The following is an 18,116-nucleotide window of genomic DNA, read 5'->3' on the forward strand; positions in this document are numbered from 1 at the left end:
ATTTTAATATTCTCAATAATTTTTTCACTAAAGGCCGCCAAAATTTTACTTGCGGGGGAGGGGCTTGGAAAACTGCTCTTCGTCACTGTTTCTGCTGTTTTTAGTAACCCAATTGTGTCTACTGTTTTTAGTGTCTGTACTGCTAATATTTTCTACTGTTTTTAGTAGCCCAACTGTGTCTATTGTTTTCAGTAGCTGAACTGTACTGCTAATATTTTCTACTGTTGTTGGTAGTCCAACTGTGTATACTGTCTTATGTAGCTGAACTGTATTCTTAATGTTTTCAGTAATATAGTTGTTCAACTAGCATATTTTATTGTGTTCAGTATATTACAATATAAGTACTTAAAAAATACTATAAAAGTGATTACTTATGGTTCGTGAGTATATGTTTTATAGAAAACACAACGTTTCGAGATGCAACTGGTCTCTTCCTCAGGTGTACTTCTTGGTAATCGGAATTACTTCATGCCTACATCAATTTACACAAAAGAACAAGGAATAAGGTGATAGTAAAAGATCATGGTTAAAAGGTCTTTGTTAAAACTACCCTTTGTGTGCATAAAAACTCATTTTCTCACATTGCCAAGCATGAACCTCAAACCTAAAATTTACCATAAACACATGTCTCCCACTCACGTTAAAACCCCACCTCAAGCAATGTCGTCTACATCTTGAACTGATTTAGCTTCTCGCCGAATGCCGGAAGTTGCCATACTTCCACCTCCGCCTTCTCTCCTCCTTTTTTCCTCCTCCCCTACTTTTAAGTCATTTTAAACTGGAAATCTTGGATTTCGCAGGTTGCGTTGATTACAGCCTGAGTGACCGGGAAACCAATCTCCCCTCCCTTATTCTTATCCCTTTGCTTAAACATCTGGATCCATAATTTGTCTACATTTCCATCTTCACTGTTCAATTTATTACTTCTATCTTTACAAATATATGCCGCTTCATACACATTTCTACCTGTTGGTTTATTTTCCATTTTGACCACCTCTCTTTTCTTGATTCTATGCCCTTCTTCAATTACATGTTCAGATAACCCTGTTCTTGAAGCTCCCTCTCTAATATCTTTATCATGCTCTCCTCATCTAATCTTCATACTCCTTCCAGTTTACCCTACATATTCCCTATTACATTCACATTTTATTTTATGCACCCCTTTTTCATTTTCCCCCTCTTTCTCCCCATTCTTTCCATTCTTTTTATATTCAGTAAAATGTTTTTCGATTGTTCATGGTGCTCTCATTCCACATTTAATTCCATATTCCTTGGCCACCTTTTCTATTTTCTGCGAAACTCCTGTGTATTTATACTTTATCTTTTCCCCATTCTCTTCCTCAGTATTTTCCTCTCCTATCATATCGTTATGCTTTTATTTTTTCCCTCTTTTATAAATCCTACGAGCATCCCTTTGTAGTTTCCTCAAATCGATCTCCATGTACCCGTTCTTTTTTCCACAGCCATGATCCATTTCTCTTCTTCCCTTAATTCTTCCTTGTGACTACATAGTCTTATTGCCCTTATGAAAAAGTTGAGAAACACGTTATTCTTAGTTCTCCTTGCATGTTCCGATTTGTTATGAATATGCAAGTCACCCGTTAATGTTTTGTGGTATACCCCTGTCCTAATTTCCTTTCCGGTGTTAATAATCTGTAGGTCTAAAAAGTTAATTTCTCCCTTTTTTTTCTTCCTTAGTAAAACTAATCCTGTCATCTGTTCTCCTAAAATCTGAAACATTCTTTTCAGGTTCTTCTCGTCCCCTATAATCAAGGTATCATCTACATACCTCCTCTTGTCTGTTCAAACCCGTTTTTTTCAATATAATCCATGAAAATCCAGGATAGAATTCCTGAGACAGGGTTCCCCATCGCTAATCTCTCCTTCTGCAAATAGATTTTGTCATTAAAACTCAAAATAATTGTACCCTGAGCACAAGTGAAACCATCTTACGTATTCCCAGGCTACAACGACATTGACCCCTTTTACCATTAATCATCTCATTAAGCAGTCTGCAGCTCTGTCCCTAGGGACACTGGGGTATAGTTTAACGACATCAAAACGCATTATTCTATCTTCCTTAGTTATTTCGAGTTTTTTTTTTTTTTAACACCCACGAATTCCTCATGCTATATTCTGTATTTTTCCCAACCTCTTTAATTTTAACCACAAGGGTTTTGGCTAAATGGTGCCCCGGGTGTAAGTACATAGGTATTATGGGTCTTAGCAGGGTGTGCTCGTTGTGGGTTTTTGGAATTCCAAAGGCTACTGGTATACTCCCTTTTTTTACAATTCTCAATTAATTTCTTTTTCTCGGTTCAGGCCAAAGTAATACTAGTTTCCACCCATTTCTTGACCTCCCTTTTAATTTTACTTATAGGGTTTTGATCCACCACCTGATAATAATTACCAATGAAACACTCCTCAATTTTTCTTTCATATTCCTTCTTGTCCATAACAACCATTTTATTTTCCTTATCCGATCTTATCAGAAATACGTTATTTTCTTTAACCCATTTTTTAACATTCCTTAACTTTCTTTTATACTCTTTGTGCTTACTTTCCCCTTCTCTTCCTCCTTTTCTACTTTTCTTATTCATAACCATGTCCTTCCTAATCTGATTTTCGATGACGTCTTGTATTTTTTGTTTTACCTCCCTTCTATCATCAGCATCGTCCAGCATAGCCTCTATCCCTTCGGCTGCTATTATAAATTCCTCCTTTATGATCTTTTCTTCCCTAATGGCGAATTTTTGCCCTTTACTCATGATTTCTTTTAAGTCCGTAGGGAGAACAAAATCTGTTAGATTTAACACATTATCCTCATTTCTCATTACTTTTACTCCCCAGCTCTCTTTTGAGTATTTGCTTCCCTTTGCATCCCTTCCAATCCTGGCTAACTTATTTTGAATTATGATTCTATGTTTATTTTTAGCAGCTTCGACATATTTGTTTTGCCTTTCTTCGATTCTTCCTCACATCACTCCATCCAAAACGGCGCCAAGCTCCAAGTGCAGATCTAAACATTCCTCATTCAAGCTATTCATTACTCCATATGCATCCCTTATACACTTCCCCATCATTTCCATTTGCAAACCCATTTTCTGTTCATTCCCTTTAGCACTTAAGGGTCGATATCCCCATTTTAGGAACCCCGGAATTTTTCCCAACCTCCTATATTCTTTGTGAAACCAAATCCTGTTTATAGTTAAAATTAAACTGATCCTTGTTCTTTTGTGTAAATTGATGTAGGCATGAAGTAATTCCGCTTGCCAAGAAGTGCAACTGAGGAAGAGACCATTTGTGTCTCGAAACGTTGTGTCTTCTATAAAACATATACTCATGAACCTTAAGTAATCACTTTTATAGTATTTTTTTAAGTACTTACATTGTATTGTAACAATGTGAGTAAGTCACACAAGCTTTTTTATAAAATGAGTGTTCAGTATATTGCTATGTGAAAACATTACTATTATCAGTAAGAAGAAAAAAAATCTTATCTATATAACTGAAAATACAATGGGAAAATTGTGTAAACAACTGAAATTGCAATTTCACCAGCCTTTGACTTTACTTACTGCCACCATCACTGTCATATTCTATCTCTGCATATGTGTGCATTTGCTCATGCTAAATGTCCTCCCTCCTATGTGTGTGCCATCCAGTTATGTCTCAACACTTTACACAGCTGCTACAGATACTACATGCATGCGGCAAAGTGATGGCTGTTGCTTTACCCATTTTGCTGCTCATGTCTGCTGGGAATATGAAATCTCATTTACACTCAGGTCTTTTAAATTATAGGAAACTTGTTGATGAAAATTTACATAAACATTTTTAAATAAATGGTTCGTTGAAATATGCTTTAGCCAAACTAATTTACAATTCTTACAATTTACATTGTTCTTTTTAGAGTCAAAATTCCTTCCCAATAACTACACTGGTTTCTTTGAAAATGACTAGAAGCATAACTAACATAAAATTGCATGGGCAATAAGTAATTACAATATTTGGACATTTTATTATTATTATCATTAAAATTTGCTAATTCTAACTCAGTTAATCATCACCATTTGTTTCTGATTTGGTGCAACAAACATCTATTCTTAAAAGTGCAATTGACTTCTCTCAGCATATGTGGGACTAATACTGATTGTAACATTTATTTTGTCAACATTGATGTCCCCTTTGTAACACACCTTACATATCTCAGAACAAGGGGAGGGGGGATTAAATATATTAAATGCCAGAAGTTCTGCCACTTTTACACTCAGTATATATATACTGTGTATGAACATATGTTCCAGTGCTTCTCATGGTATGCATGCGACAGTACCATAATCGAATCTTGCTTAGATACTTTCCAAACAGTCAGGGACTGGGTTTAGGCAGCTGGTGCTTGTGTACCTTTCACTCAACACAAAGCTGGGATTGAACCTGGATTCAGCTACCTTCCTGCAACCTTAACTGGGTCAAACCAGGCTGTTAGAGCCTGAGGTGTATCTCTCAGCCCAGAGTTAGCCCTCGATGTGTTCTATTCAGTGCCCACAAACCAACTAGAAGTGTGACTGGCTGGCTGATTTTTCTTGAGTTTCAATTGTTGAAGTGTCGTTTCCATGACTTTGATCTGCCTTGTTGAGTTGGTTGGTGTGTTGCTGGTACTAATGTCTGTGTTAGGCTCCTGTGACTGTCACTAGGAGTCCGATCTGAGATGGTGATTCTAAGTAGAACTGGTTTGTGGTCTGTAAAAAGACTGACTTGAGTTGGTGGTCCTTAGAAGGGCGTGCTGGTATGTGGTCTTTAGAAGGGTCAACTTTTGTTTGCTATGACAATTTCTATTTTCGTTGTTGTCTGTGGTTTCTGGTCTGTTCTCATCTTAGAAGATTCCTTCTAATGGTGGAATGATGGTGAATGTGGTTTCTATGATGATACATAGTTTGTTGGTGTTCTCTTCTGTTTGCTGAAGTTTCTCTTTGGCTGTTTTGATGTGGGTTTGGAGTCTTTTGTCCCGAAGATTACTTCTTATCCAATGGATGGTCTCGTCTGTTTCTTCTTGGTCTTTGCTCGGAGCTTGTAGTTTCTTGCTGTTTTTATGTGCTGCCACTGCAGATGTTTCTTGTGTTACTTCTGGTTGCTTTCCTTGAGGTTCTTTCTTCTCCATTGTTATGGGAGAGGTGTTCTGTCTGTTCTGTTGGACTGACAGGAACATTCTGCAGCCTCTATAATTAGCTGGATGGTTTTCCCCACGGTTGCAGCACTTGGCAGGGAGTTGTTGGTCCTGCATCTGGCATTCGGACATGAGGTGGCTTGCCACACATTTCAATCATGGCGAAGCCCTGCATTGCCCCTGGTAGTGTCCGATTTGCTGACATCTATGGCATTGCAAAATTCCTGGAGACCTGTGTGCTTCCACCTGGATCTTGTAGTGGAGCAGGTATTGGTGGTTATAGATGTTCCCTTTTGTTTCACATCTTCTAAGTGCTACCAGGAAGAGTGACATTGGTTTCCTGATGTTAGTCTTAGGATCTCCTTTCTTCATTGGATGGACCTGTAGTACCTCATAGTCAGTGGCGTGGCGTGACTTTTAAAAAGTGTTACCGGCTATCAATCAGTACGACAATTATACCTGCTAGACGTTATTACACCCCCCCTTCATATTTGTTCATTTCGTTCTTGTTTTGCAAGTTACCACGAAAATCCAACGAATAGTGGTAGACCCTTGTCAATTCTTCATCTGTCTCTGTTTCTTTGAAATGAGGTGCGAAGGAGAAGAAGAAGAACCACACTTTTCTCGGGTCAGTTTGGCTTATGTGTGGTTAGCACTGAGCAGACGACAGAACTCCGCTCCTGCGTGGAAGGAAAACCCAGCTGTACGTATAAAGTTACCAACTTAGTATTTTGGAGCAAGGTTTGTCCAAATCACGAATCACACCAAGGAACTATATTTTCGTCTATTACCTAACTGGTCTCAGTTGTAGTTCAATCCAGCCTTGGCTTTGAGGTCTACCTCTAGTTGCTTCACAGAAATTGTCTTCCTATTTTAGGAGGGATTTAGCTCTTTTCTGCCAATCCGATGTGACAACACTGGCTGCTCCGGTAGGTCTGACCAGCAACAGGGCCCCTTAACAGGCATATGAATAACCCCATAAAGTCCTTCCCCGCTCTTTCCTTGCATTGGCGCCCTCTTCTCCCTTGTTGCCTCTTCAGGGTAACGGAACGACCTCCCTCTTCGCTTCTGTCGGCTGCAGAAAAAAATGTCCTAGGCAATATCTACTCGACGTCTGAATTGTCTGAATTGTAGATATAGACTGCTGGTGGCTACTTTGTCTTGTTGTCTTTGGAGCCTTCTTCATTTTCGGAAAGGGGGTGGAAGGTGTTTGATGTATTGATGGGTTTATCATTCTGGTTTGTTTGGTTGTGTGCATGGATTGTTTTTTTAGGTAGGTGTAGGGTTCGTTGTACACATCTTCTTCATCCGAGGTGTTGCAGGGATATTCCCTCTTTCTGCTGCTATTCTCCTCTGGAGTGTCTTGATAGTGTTAATCTTCCATGGACTGTAGGTTCGCTGTCCATTCCGATTCTTTGGAGAGGGGAGCTGGTGGTTTCTTAAGCTCTTTCTTGGCTCTTCTGTTTACTGGATGCGCCATCTTGATTGGTTGATGTTGACTTGTTTCCTGTTTGCCCCTTGGCCGTTTTATTTGATCTGTGCTGATTGTACAGTGTTTTCTTCGTGCTGAATCTCTTCTCTTCTACTTTGGTCGCCCGGCAATGCAAATCTGCAGTAGGGTCTCACTCGGGTTTCTTTTGTAGGATCATGATCCTTGATCACAGGTTAAGCAGGTGGCGATTCTCAAAACTACTTAGACTTACTAGGGTTGCACTGACCAGCTGCGTAAAGTGTTAACTTCTATCGAGGTTATTCAGGTAATAACAATACTTTGGATGAACACCAGGTGCATTACAACACTGCCCTCCTCTTGGGGATTTTTTTTTTAAATTAAAAGTGAACCACACCTTAAGGCAAAATATATTTTTATCTTTCTATTTTCTCTTTGGAATTATTTCTAAACTTGTAACAACCAACATATTTTTAATCTATGAAGCTGCTTTTAAGGGACTTTATTTACTCTCTAAGCTACACTTCTTACAAGTTTCTATTACAATATTAACATTTTTAACTCAAACTTGCCATATGTTATGAAAATATTTTCTCCATCAAGATCCTAGTTTAGAACACTAGGGAAAAAGTTATTTTCAAAAAAAGTATGAAAACGAAACATTATTTGAGTTTTTACATCAAAATTCTTCATTTCAATGCACTAACTTCTGTTCTTGGAGGAATTTCATCAATGGAAAATATCTAGTCACCCTCACTCTGTTCTTCTGTAAGAACTTTCTCACTTTCTAAATATAACGTCCTCACCTTGGAAGTTCTACCAATCTTCATTCCAATTCTGCCCTTCTTTCCTTTTTGTCTTTGGCTAGAATATCAGGTTTTGTGAAGTTTCTTCTTGGTTCGCAGGCACAGTAGCTCCTCTCTAAGTCAGCTAACTCCTCCTGAAGTTTTTGGTTTTCAGTTTTTAAGGTACTTAGTTTCTTAACCAATGCATGCTTTTCATGTTCCTTTTGTGAAGTTGCGGACTTTCTCAGTTTAGTCTGATTCTTCTTCTTTGAGGGTACTTTGGAAGGGGGAATGTTTGCAGGACCAGCTCGACTCTCACTCGCCTGTTTATTTCTGCTTTGGCCTCGATCTGGCTGTGGTTCGAAGCTGACTAAAGTCGAGGGTTGCAACACTGTAGTAGCCACTCCAATTGGTTTAACAATTGGCTCAGAGCATGCCTTCAGAAGTGTGGAGTTACATTTAGGCATGCAAGGATAACTGTCTTTAGGCTGGACAGATCCACATTGCAGGGCGTGTGGGGGAGTGGTTCTATCACAACAACATCCACTAATGAACTGGCCTGTGCAAAGTCCTGATTTGAATCCCATAGAACATCTCTGGGATGTTTTGGAACGCCGGCATTGTGCTAGACCACACCGACCCACATCGGTACCTCTTCTCATTTTGGCTCTTCACAAGGAATGGGCTGCCATTCCCCAGAAAACCTTCCGCCACCTGATTGAAAGTATGCCTGTGAGAGTGAAGGCTGTCATCAAGGATAAGGGTGGACCGTATTGACTGGCAATGTTCCCGATGGAGGGTGGCCCAAACTTGTACTTCATTATCAGGTGGGTGTCTGGATAATTCTGATCAAATAGAGTTAATGACTGTGATGGGGCCGAGCTTGGATGCTGTCTTCCTATTGGCTCACTCTGGATCCTGGTGTTCTCATTGACTGATGACATGTTTTTACAGAGGAGTGGGTTTCAGGCGTAACTGAGCTGGAGTCCCATGTCCCTGTTGAGATTACTGCTTTCCTGTGAAATGGCTATGACTTCCTTTATGCATTGATCCCAATAACTTACACATTTAGCTATTATTTTGGTGTCTGCAAATAAAATCCTGTGTCCCTCGGTGATGCTGTGTTCCACAAGCCCTGACTTTTCTGGTTGGAATTATCTGATGTTCTGCTGATGTTCACAATGTTGCAGTTCAATGGTGCATTCTGTTTCGCCTATATGGTGTCCCACACTCACATGGTATACAGTATACTCCTGGAATGCAGAGTTCCAGATCATCTTTGACTGAATGGAGTAGGTCCTTGATTTCCAGTGGTGGCCTGTGAATGGTGTTCATGCTGTGCCTGGCTAGATTTCTGCTCAACTTCCCGGATGTGTGTCTGACGAATGGTAAAACTGTTACAGTGGGACGTTCCTGTCCTGTGTTGCTACTGGTAGAGGGGCTGTGCGGTGCAGAATCAGTCCTTGTAAAGGCCTCGTCCTCATATTGGCTTCTCTGGGCTGTGAAGAATTGGCCCTTCCAAGGGGCACACTGTTGTCCATGGATGGTCTCTGCTGAGATGAAACTGCCTTGTTGATCACCCTGTTGATATCTCTAATGTGGTATTCATTCAGCTATAGTGTGCTTCTGAGATGAGTGAATTCTGCTTGTAGATTCTCCTGATCCGAAATGGTTAACTGCCCTGTGGGCTAGAGTGTTCAGAATGGCTAGATGCTGTGCTTTGTGATGGGAGGTATTGGCATTTAGGTACATGTTGGTGTGCGTGGGTTTTCTATACACTATGTCCGAGGGTGCCATCTGGCTTGCAATGGATTAGGATGTCAAGGAATGGGAGGCAACCATTTTCTTCTGTCTTCATGGTGAACTGGATATTTGAATCCAGGAAAATATTTAATGCCACTCGTTTATGTGGCCAAATGACGAAAGTGTCATCCACATATCTATAGAAACAGGAAGGTTGGTTAGGATCATCTTTCAGTGCTTCGTGTTCAAAATGTTCCATGCAGAAATTCATGACTGCCGGTGAGAGTGGTGAACACATGGCAACTGTGTTTGTTCATAATATTTCCCGTTGTATGTGGAAGTTAGCATGAGGCAGTAGATATTAAATATGGCTGGTGGAAAGTGTCTTTCTAGAAGTTCCAATGTGTCTTTCACTGGGACTCTACTGAACAGGGAAACTACATCAAAACTGACGAGAATGTCGGTTTGGGAGACCTTAAGTTTCTTCAGTTCCTGGGCAAATTCAGTGGAGTTCTTGATGTGATGTTCATATTGTCCGACTAGAGGTTGAAGCAAGGATGTGTGGTATTTGGTGATTCTGTAGGTTGGACTGGCTATAGCACAGACAATGGGTCTCAGGGGAACACCCACTTTGTGGATTTTTGGTATGCCATACAGTCTGGGAGGCTGGCTGCCATGCACTGTCAGGTGTTTGTGAATCTCTTCAGTTAAGCCGGATTTCTTGAGAAGGTGGTTTGTTTTCTGCTCCTCTGATGTTTTGGGGTCACTTGGTAGTTCTCTGTATGTCTGGTCACTCAGAAGTTCTGCTATCTTCTCCCAGTAGGCATGCGTTGGTAGTAACACTGTTGCGTTCCCTTTGCCTGATGATAGAATCGTAATGCCAGCGTATGAACGGAGTCATTTCAGGGCTGCTCATTCTTCTCTGGTGAACTTCTTGACTTGCTTGGTGGTGAGCTACTGTCAGAGTCTTTCTGCTTGGCTTGATGTCACGATGTCAACCCATTCCCAGTCAGAAGGTAAGATCTGTGAAGAGATTTCGAGGTGCAATGAGAGTAGGGCACGATCGATGCAATCCATCTGCTCATGAATGCAATGTATCCTTTCCTTCACCAAGGTGAAGGAAAGGCTGGTACATTTAAGAATATTGTTTATGGCTGGAGAGGAAAGCTGGTGTGGAGTTTTGTGCATTTCGGTCTTGTTCCTTGGTCTCTACATCTCTGTAGGAAGGCCAAACTGGTATTGAAGATGGTGAATCCTGCATAGTTTCTCGTCCCCATAAAGGAATCACAAATAGAAATTGTAGCTTTCCTGGTGACATGATTCAAACAGGTGTTCTCAGGTTACCAGGCAGGTTAAATCTACGTTAGCTTCCAACATTTCGAGCACATGCAAATTTTGACCTTAGATCACCCACTCTGGGTTTCCCATAGGTAAGTCAGACTAGAATCATATCAGGCTAGAATTTCACGAGAAATGCAGTGGTGAAGGTTTCTTCAAACTATCTTTAATCAGGAAAAAAAATTTGACTGTGTGATTGTAACATATGTATCATTTTCCAGGTGTGAGAAAACAATGTCATATATACACACATCACCCCCTTCCCATTTAAAGATTTTGACTTGAATTCAATATGATGGACGGCTGCTTAGAACACACCAATGTGATTCCCCTCTAAGCCTAACCTTTTTCTATCATGATTAAATGTACCCAGCCTAACTCCTTTAATTTTTATAGGGGTTGTTAAGAGACTTTTGAATCACACTCTAGCCCCTTATATATGACTATGTCAACATAAGATCAAGAATTACACTCACATTTACAATATATGTATGTGTAAGTATGTATGCATGTATGTGTGTGTGTGTGTGTGTGTGTGTGTGTGTGTGTGTGTGTGTGTGTGTGTATCTGTGTGTGTGTGTGGGGGTGGGTGTGTGTGTGTAAAAGTAGAGAGGGGGGCCTTAGGTAATATTTGGTAGGGAGGTCAAGATTTGTTGATCCGGCACTGAATTTATGCACAGTTTTAACATTTGCGTTAGTAAATTGTATTTGAGTGCATTGATTCTCCCTTGTAAATATGATTGAGTTAAGCTGTATCCCTAGACATATCACGAGTCTCCGTGGCAGAGTGGTTAGCACAGCATGTGAAGATGCCAGTGACTCGGTTCGAATCCCAGGCTGAGCATGGGTATTTGTGAGTGTCTCTTCATCAATTTCATTGTATCATCGCGATTAACCAAAAGTGACCAACATGTGAAGTAAAATAAACCAAATAAATCAATCAAACCTAGACATATCAAGAAGCACAGTATTTGCCATTTCATTCATTTCTTACATATTTATACATGTTACATTAGCGGATATTCAGCTGTATTTACTTATTAATGTTTCCTAAATCCTTGTTGGATCTTGTTTATTTTATTTATTTATTATTCTATTTTCCAGAATTGAAGTTTTTTGGATATTTTTTGTGAATGTAGATGCCAGCATTAGGCCTGCAAATGGGGTGTGCAGGACAATATCTCATGTGCTGGGATTAGGAAAGAAATCTGGTAATCTAGTCGGTAGGGCACAGTGGTGCAAACACAGGGGGGCAAGGGGGCCAAACATTGATGGCCAAATGTACCTGCAGGGTGCAATCACTGCCCACAACTTCAAATTTTATGCAAATAAGAACACTTTTCGTAAAATTTTCTTGCTCACTTCGCTCGCAATGCCTGCTTTTCTTCGTCTTATCAAGTTCAGACCCGTTGCTGGGTGCCGAATGATCTAAATGAAAATAAGCTGTAAAATTGATTGATTGACTTGTGGTTTTAAGTTCACTTTACGCACAAAAAGGACAATCGGAACTGGACATAGAGTTTAAAGTGGGATCCGAACCACTGTGCCATGCGCCTCCAGTGGGTATCGAACCTGGTACCCCTTGATCACAAGGCGACAATGTTACCATTACACCATCGGGGAGGCACTAAAGTTGTAGAAGAGAGAATACATTGGCGTTCCGTGAAATTATTTGCTCCCTATTAAATCAATATTGATTTCAGCCTTCAAAAAAATTGGATTCAAAAATTTTCTTGCTCGCTTTGCTTGCAATATAATAGCATTGTTCTCTATAATGCATTGTAAATTATCAGACAGAGAAATAAGATTTGTCTTAATTGATTTTGTTTTAAATCCATTAACAATTGTTTTAAGTAAAGGGAGCGTGCACATTCGCTGCGGGACGGCGTAGGTTCGAATCCGGCTCTGGTCGGAATTAATTCGGCCTACGTATAGGGCCGGTGGCAACCCACCATCGTGAGGAAATTGGGAAGCTCCGAGTGAGAGCTATGGGTTATTATTATTATTACTAAATAATAATAACGTTGGTCCCGAGTTCGAATCCTGGCTTGGGCATGGATGTTTCATCATATCATCACTCATCCCCAAATTTGCCAAAAGTGGCACAATAAGCGAAAAAAAATAAAGCAAATCAATAACAACAATATATTATTATTATTAGCATTATTATTTAATAATAATAATAACAATTATTATTATTGGTACGTTTATCCTGGTACTTGCCCACCCAGACAAAAATTCGTGTTTGCGCCTCTGGTAGGGCGTCTGTCTGACTACGATGCAGGAGACCAGGGTTCGATTCCCGGTATGGGTCGGTATTTTTCTGGCCTTGTCCCCGCATAAAGTACCTCTGTGGCTCACGCAGCCTCAAATCAATGGGTACCTGCAGGCAGCCCTGCAGGGTAAAGGCGGGCGGAGCGTGGTGTTGAGCACATCACCTCCAAAGTGGCCGACATCGCGTCTGTATTAGGGATGGCCAGATCCGGATCCGGATCCTAAAATTTTTCGGATCCGGAACCGTTTTGCCATCCCACATGAGCGCTTCTTTGGAAAGTAAGAATGTGTTTATAACATATTGTTAACTGCTAATATATATACATATTACATATACTGGGTGATTTTTTTAACCTGAATCATTTTAATATCTTGAAAAAAAATCATCCTACAAAAAAATGTTCCAAATAAAAAGTTGATAGTTTGGAGGGGGAAGTTTAGTGGTGCAACAAAAGAACACCCCCTCCCCCTCTTGTAGGTGGGGCGGGGGGCAACTTTGAAATTTCAAATAAAAACCCCTATTTTTTATTACAGATTCGGATTTTACGGAAAAAAATACATAAGTTTTGTCTGAAACATTTTTTTCGATTCGTGATAGATGGCGCTATAACGACAAATATTCATTTCTTGAATGTTTACACCCGTTATACACTATGTGGAAGAAAGTCATTGGACACCACATGTCAGCGGATACCATCAGTTTTCTTGCAATCAATAGAAGGTCGGTCCGCCTTTGGCGGCGATAACAGCAGCCACTCGTCGTGGTAAACTGGCCACAAGGTCTCGTGTAGTACACCGAGTGGGATATTCCGCCATTCCACTTGCAGTACAGTCACCAACCCTTGAAGTGTAGAAAGGCGAGGCGATTGCGACCTCAATCGGCGCTCCAGTTCGTCCCATAGATGTTCGATAGGGTTGAGGTCAGGGCTCTGAGCAGGCCAATCCAATTGGGTGACATTATTTTCTGCATACCACTCCATGGTAGCCCTGAAAACATGACAAGTTGCATTATCGTCCTGGAACACACATTCTTCGTTTCCATAGAAACGCCACAACGTGGGGAGCATGGAGTTGTCGAGAATATCTCGGTAGGACGCAGACGTCATGTGGCCATACACCGGTACCAGTGGACCCACGCCATGCCAGCTGAAACAACCCCAATCTTCAGCACTCTCCCGTCCTGGTCGTCCAATTTCGTGAGTCTTCCACTTCGTGGTGCATTGCTGCAGTGTCCCTTTTCCTTTCACTTCTTGATGACAAAGGCTACAGTTGATTTAGGGACCTGTCAGTCATCAGCTATGATACGTATGCTCATGCCTCCTATGGAGCAGCGTACTATATGATCCCTCCTTCAAACATGCTGAGCATTTTTCCTGTCCGTCATTTTATCAGCGCATGATGTGGGAAGCCTCCTGCTGCCGTATATATACCCGTCTCTACTTTCTTTTCCATGAGGATTTCGTTTCAGAGTTGAAACCGGGGTGTCCAATGACTTTCTTCCAAATAGTGCATATAATGTGTGCGCGCGTGCGCAATTTGTAATTAATACACTTACAAGGGAGGTCTAAGTCTGCCCCTCCGATTTCCATGAAACTTGGCAGGTGTATAGAGGGTCCCAAAGGAAGAAATACGTGTTTTTGTGTTTCAGATAAAAAAAAAACTGTTTTAGGGGGCAAAACCCCCCTGAAATGTCAAGATGAAGACAAATTGACTAGGGGATCTGACCCCTGTGTGCCACTCCGATTTCCATGAAATTTGGCAGGTGTATGGAGGGGTCAAAAGAAGAAGTACGTGTTTTTGTGTTTCAGTTAAAAAAAACTGTTTTAAGGGGCAACCCTCCCTCAAATGTCAAGATGAGGAGAAATTGAAGTGGGGATCTGACCCCGAAACCACGTAAATATGGCATAGGAAGAAACAGGGGGCATAGGGCCTTTCTATACACCTGCCAAATTTCATGGAAATCGGAGGGGGTCACAGGGGTCAGATCCCCACGTCAATTTGTCCTCATCTTGACATTTGAGGCGGGTTTTGCCCCCTAAAACAGTTTTTAGCCGAAACAAACAAACACGTATTTCTTCCTTTGGGCCCCTCTATACACCTGCGAAGTTTCATGAAAATCGGAGGCGGACACAGGGGTCAAATGCCCACTTAGATTTGTCCTCATTTTGACATTTAAGGGGGTTTGCCCCCCTAAAACAGTTTTTTAGCCGAAACAAAAAAAAACACGTATTTCTTCCTTTAGGTCCCTTTATAAACCTGCCAAGTTTCATGGAAATCGGAAAGGGGCACAGGGGTCAGATCCTTACTTCAATTTGTCCTCATCTTGACATTTGAGGGGGTTTTGCCCCCTACAACAGTTTTTTAGCTGAAACAAAAAAAAAACACGTATTTCTTCCTTTGGGCCCCTCTATACACCTGCCAAGTTTCATGGAAATCGGAAGGGGACACTTGGATAACCTCCCTTGTTAGTCTTATACTTTGTAATTATATAACACTGCATGCATTATAATGTTTTATTTTAATTTGTAAAACTGTAACTGTAGAACAATTGTGTAATTTTTGTATAACATTTCTATCTTGTTAAATGTGTTAAAGGTTTCATCCTGGAATTTAATGTCTCACATTTATGTGTGTTTCCATTTCCAATACATTCGAATGAATATATATTCGTTTCAATGGCATTTACAAAATCACCTCTGACATTTTATGTTAAACAAGTGCACTAGTGTGTTAGCCGATGCGTAGGAAAGTATTTTAGGAATAACACTTGAAAAAAAAAATCTTGAAGGACTAAGTAATGAAAAATTTATTTGTAATCGAAGATCATAATACCTTTTAAGGTATTATAATGGGATTGAGATACGAAACTCTCGGTTCCGGATCCGGATTTTTCGGATCCGGATGTGTTTGGCCATCGCTAGTTTTATAGGACAAATAGCCAGGGGGAGGGCTCGGGGCTAAAGCCCCCCGAAATGCAAAAAAAAGTCTACTTTAAACCGTGTTTAATAATAATAATAATAATAATAATAATAATAATAATAAATATTTATTAAGCTGGCAAGGTTCAGCCAAGGGCTGCTCTGCCACCTAACCTAGTGGTAATTAATTTTACTTCCTTAACGGGATTAAATATATTGTATAAAAAGTTGTAATATACTGTGGAATTCATCTTTAGGGCTGCTTCCTTTTGCACCCTTAGATGGCGGCTGCTGAGGGGATAAGTCCCCCTCCCGAAATAAAATTCTGGCTTCGTGTGGGGGCCCTACCGCCACATCCCCTAGTGCCTTCATGGCAGGGTGCTATTTGCACGGGGAACTTTACCTTTACCGATTCAGACTTGGGGAAATGGTTCCAAGCTCCTGTCGTTAATTCTCGCTCTTTTTCTGAATTGGAAATGGCCAGTTTTTTTCCCTCCAGAAATGTAAAGGCATAGGTAAAAGCATTCTATGGTAAAAGCAATAACTTAAGGAGACAATTCCCAACTTTTGTAAAAGTTGAATTGATGGTAATAAATGGCGAATTTTTTCCCGACTAACATGGGAAATGTTCGGGACGAGACACAACTGTTCATAAATATATGTAATTTAACAATGCATTACGAGTAGTGACTGGAATCCCACTTAACATTCCCTGCCCAGTCACATTCCATGTAATTTCGCTAGTTTCATTACTATATGTTAAGGGTAATGCTTGGCAACACTGAGGTTACCTAGCAACGTGCTTATTGACTGACGTCACTCCGTGTTATAAATTCTTCTGTCAAATTGGCGGTAATGTTGAGGATATTCATCAGCTTTACAAAGACGTAAGTATATAATTTCATACTAATTACATTCAAAACATTATTAGAAAGGAAGAAGAGATGTTTTTTATGGCGACGTAACATTTTCTTTGCACTGTAGTTTGCAAGAAGTTCTACAAATTTCGAATTGAAAATAGGGTTTTGCTAACTCGGAGCGAGGAAGATCATATTTCTTTTTAATGCGCATTATTTTATAACATGTGCTTGAGATATTCCTTTTTTATTATTTTTTTGTGATTTTTGGTGTTTTGTATCGTCAATACTTAACTTTTACGTTTAATCTGTGGTTTAATTCTACGAATTTCGAGCTCCTATGTTGAAGTCTTGTTTGGGGCTACTCAGAAGTTGTGATATTTTGTATTTTGTTAGTAGAATCAAAGCGTGAATTTCTTATCAATCGAAATAAAAAATGCTGAAAATTCTTTTTCTTTATTTTTGCAAAGAAGTTGCTGTGCGAAATCCAACAGCTTATGTGGATATCGATATCTTTACTTGATATTCTGCTTAGTGTTAAATATTAATTCCTTTCATCAATACATTTATTTATTCGACGTAAAATATTTACTGGGAAGTGTTTGTTTTGTACAAGGCTTTATGCAGAATTTTCCATCGGGTGTGCGAGTTCATATTTAGGGGTGTGTACATTTAAATTTAGAGCCAAAATGACCATAAATTTAGCTTTGTGAACAAGCATAAATCACTGCCTTCATATCAACTTTTTAACTGTTCCTGTCGCCCCTTGTACTTACCTGTTTCTCAACACTTGCTACAAGGTTTTGTCATGTGTGGTTTAGTTCGATAACTATTACTCAATTTACTCTTAGATTATGCTTTTTCTTGCAGCATTTTCATAATAAATTATTGCCTATACCTTAAGTCCATCCATATGTTGTATGAGTAAATGTAAGTTTTCTTTGATACTGGTAGCACTTAATTGGAAAATATATGTATTTTGCAATATGTTTCATGGAAAGCATAGTGTTGGAAGTTCCCTTGAGCTATAGAACATATTAACCTTTATCAAATGTTGTACCTTTTGCATTAACATTGAACACTTGCATAAATTTGCTGCCTTCTCTAATAACTTAGAATAAGTCATATTTGGTGTTGTTACTCAGTAGTGGTGTTATATCATTTTGAAACCTTGACCAGTGAGAATTTCTGCTGTGATAAAACATGTATTTGAGGAACTAGGGACATTTGAATGCTTTTAATTTTTTTTATGTTTTCACACAGTGTGGTATTGGTCAAGGGGGAAATAAGGTTATTTATTGTTGGTTTTTAGACCCATTGAACCTAATTTCCTAAGTTCTCACCATAATAATTGTCTGCTGATTTTTTTTTTTTTTTAGATAGAACCACTGATCATAATTGCCTAATTTCATATTTTAAGGAGAACAGTGGGAGTGAAAGTTGTAGACCTCAATTGCCTTAATCCTAATTAGTGGTAGGGGCTCATGAATGAGTGTACCCCCACACCTTGCCCTACATGTATAATGTAAAAAAAGAAAAAAAAACCTCAAATAACCAATAGTTTTTGTCCTGAACTGTGATCCA

The 18,116-nt window shown here is 39.8% G+C and overlaps 1 protein-coding gene across 1 annotated transcript; it reads right to left on the minus strand.

The window, feature by feature from the left end:
• Positions 1-9,412: 9,412 nt before the first annotated feature.
• On the minus strand, positions 9,413-12,939 carry LOC145983778 (uncharacterized). Its single transcript, XM_083116827.1, has 2 exons — positions 12,867-12,939; positions 9,413-10,005 (listed from the first exon to the last, which is right to left on the minus strand). Exons 1-2 carry the CDS (start codon positions 12,937-12,939, stop codon positions 9,413-9,415), a joined length of 666 nt encoding a protein of 221 aa, XP_082972953.1.
• Positions 12,940-18,116: the final 5,177 nt, after the last annotated feature.

This window comes from Lepisma saccharinum, chromosome 2 (assembly GCF_977018435.1).
Source record: "Lepisma saccharinum chromosome 2, izLepSacc3.1, whole genome shotgun sequence".
NCBI lineage: Eukaryota > Metazoa > Arthropoda > Insecta > Zygentoma > Lepismatidae > Lepisma > Lepisma saccharinum.

Bases quoted from the DNA above. Each gene is read 5' to 3' on its own strand.
- LOC145983778 (XM_083116827.1), bottom strand. From the start codon at position 12,939: ATGTCGGCCACTTTGGAGGTGATGTGCTCAACACCACGCTCCGCCCGC. The intron at 10,006-12,866 runs GTACCCATTGAT...TTCTATCATCAG, and splicing joins CCCTGCAGGGCTGCCTGCAG to GCAAAGGGAACGCAACAGTG.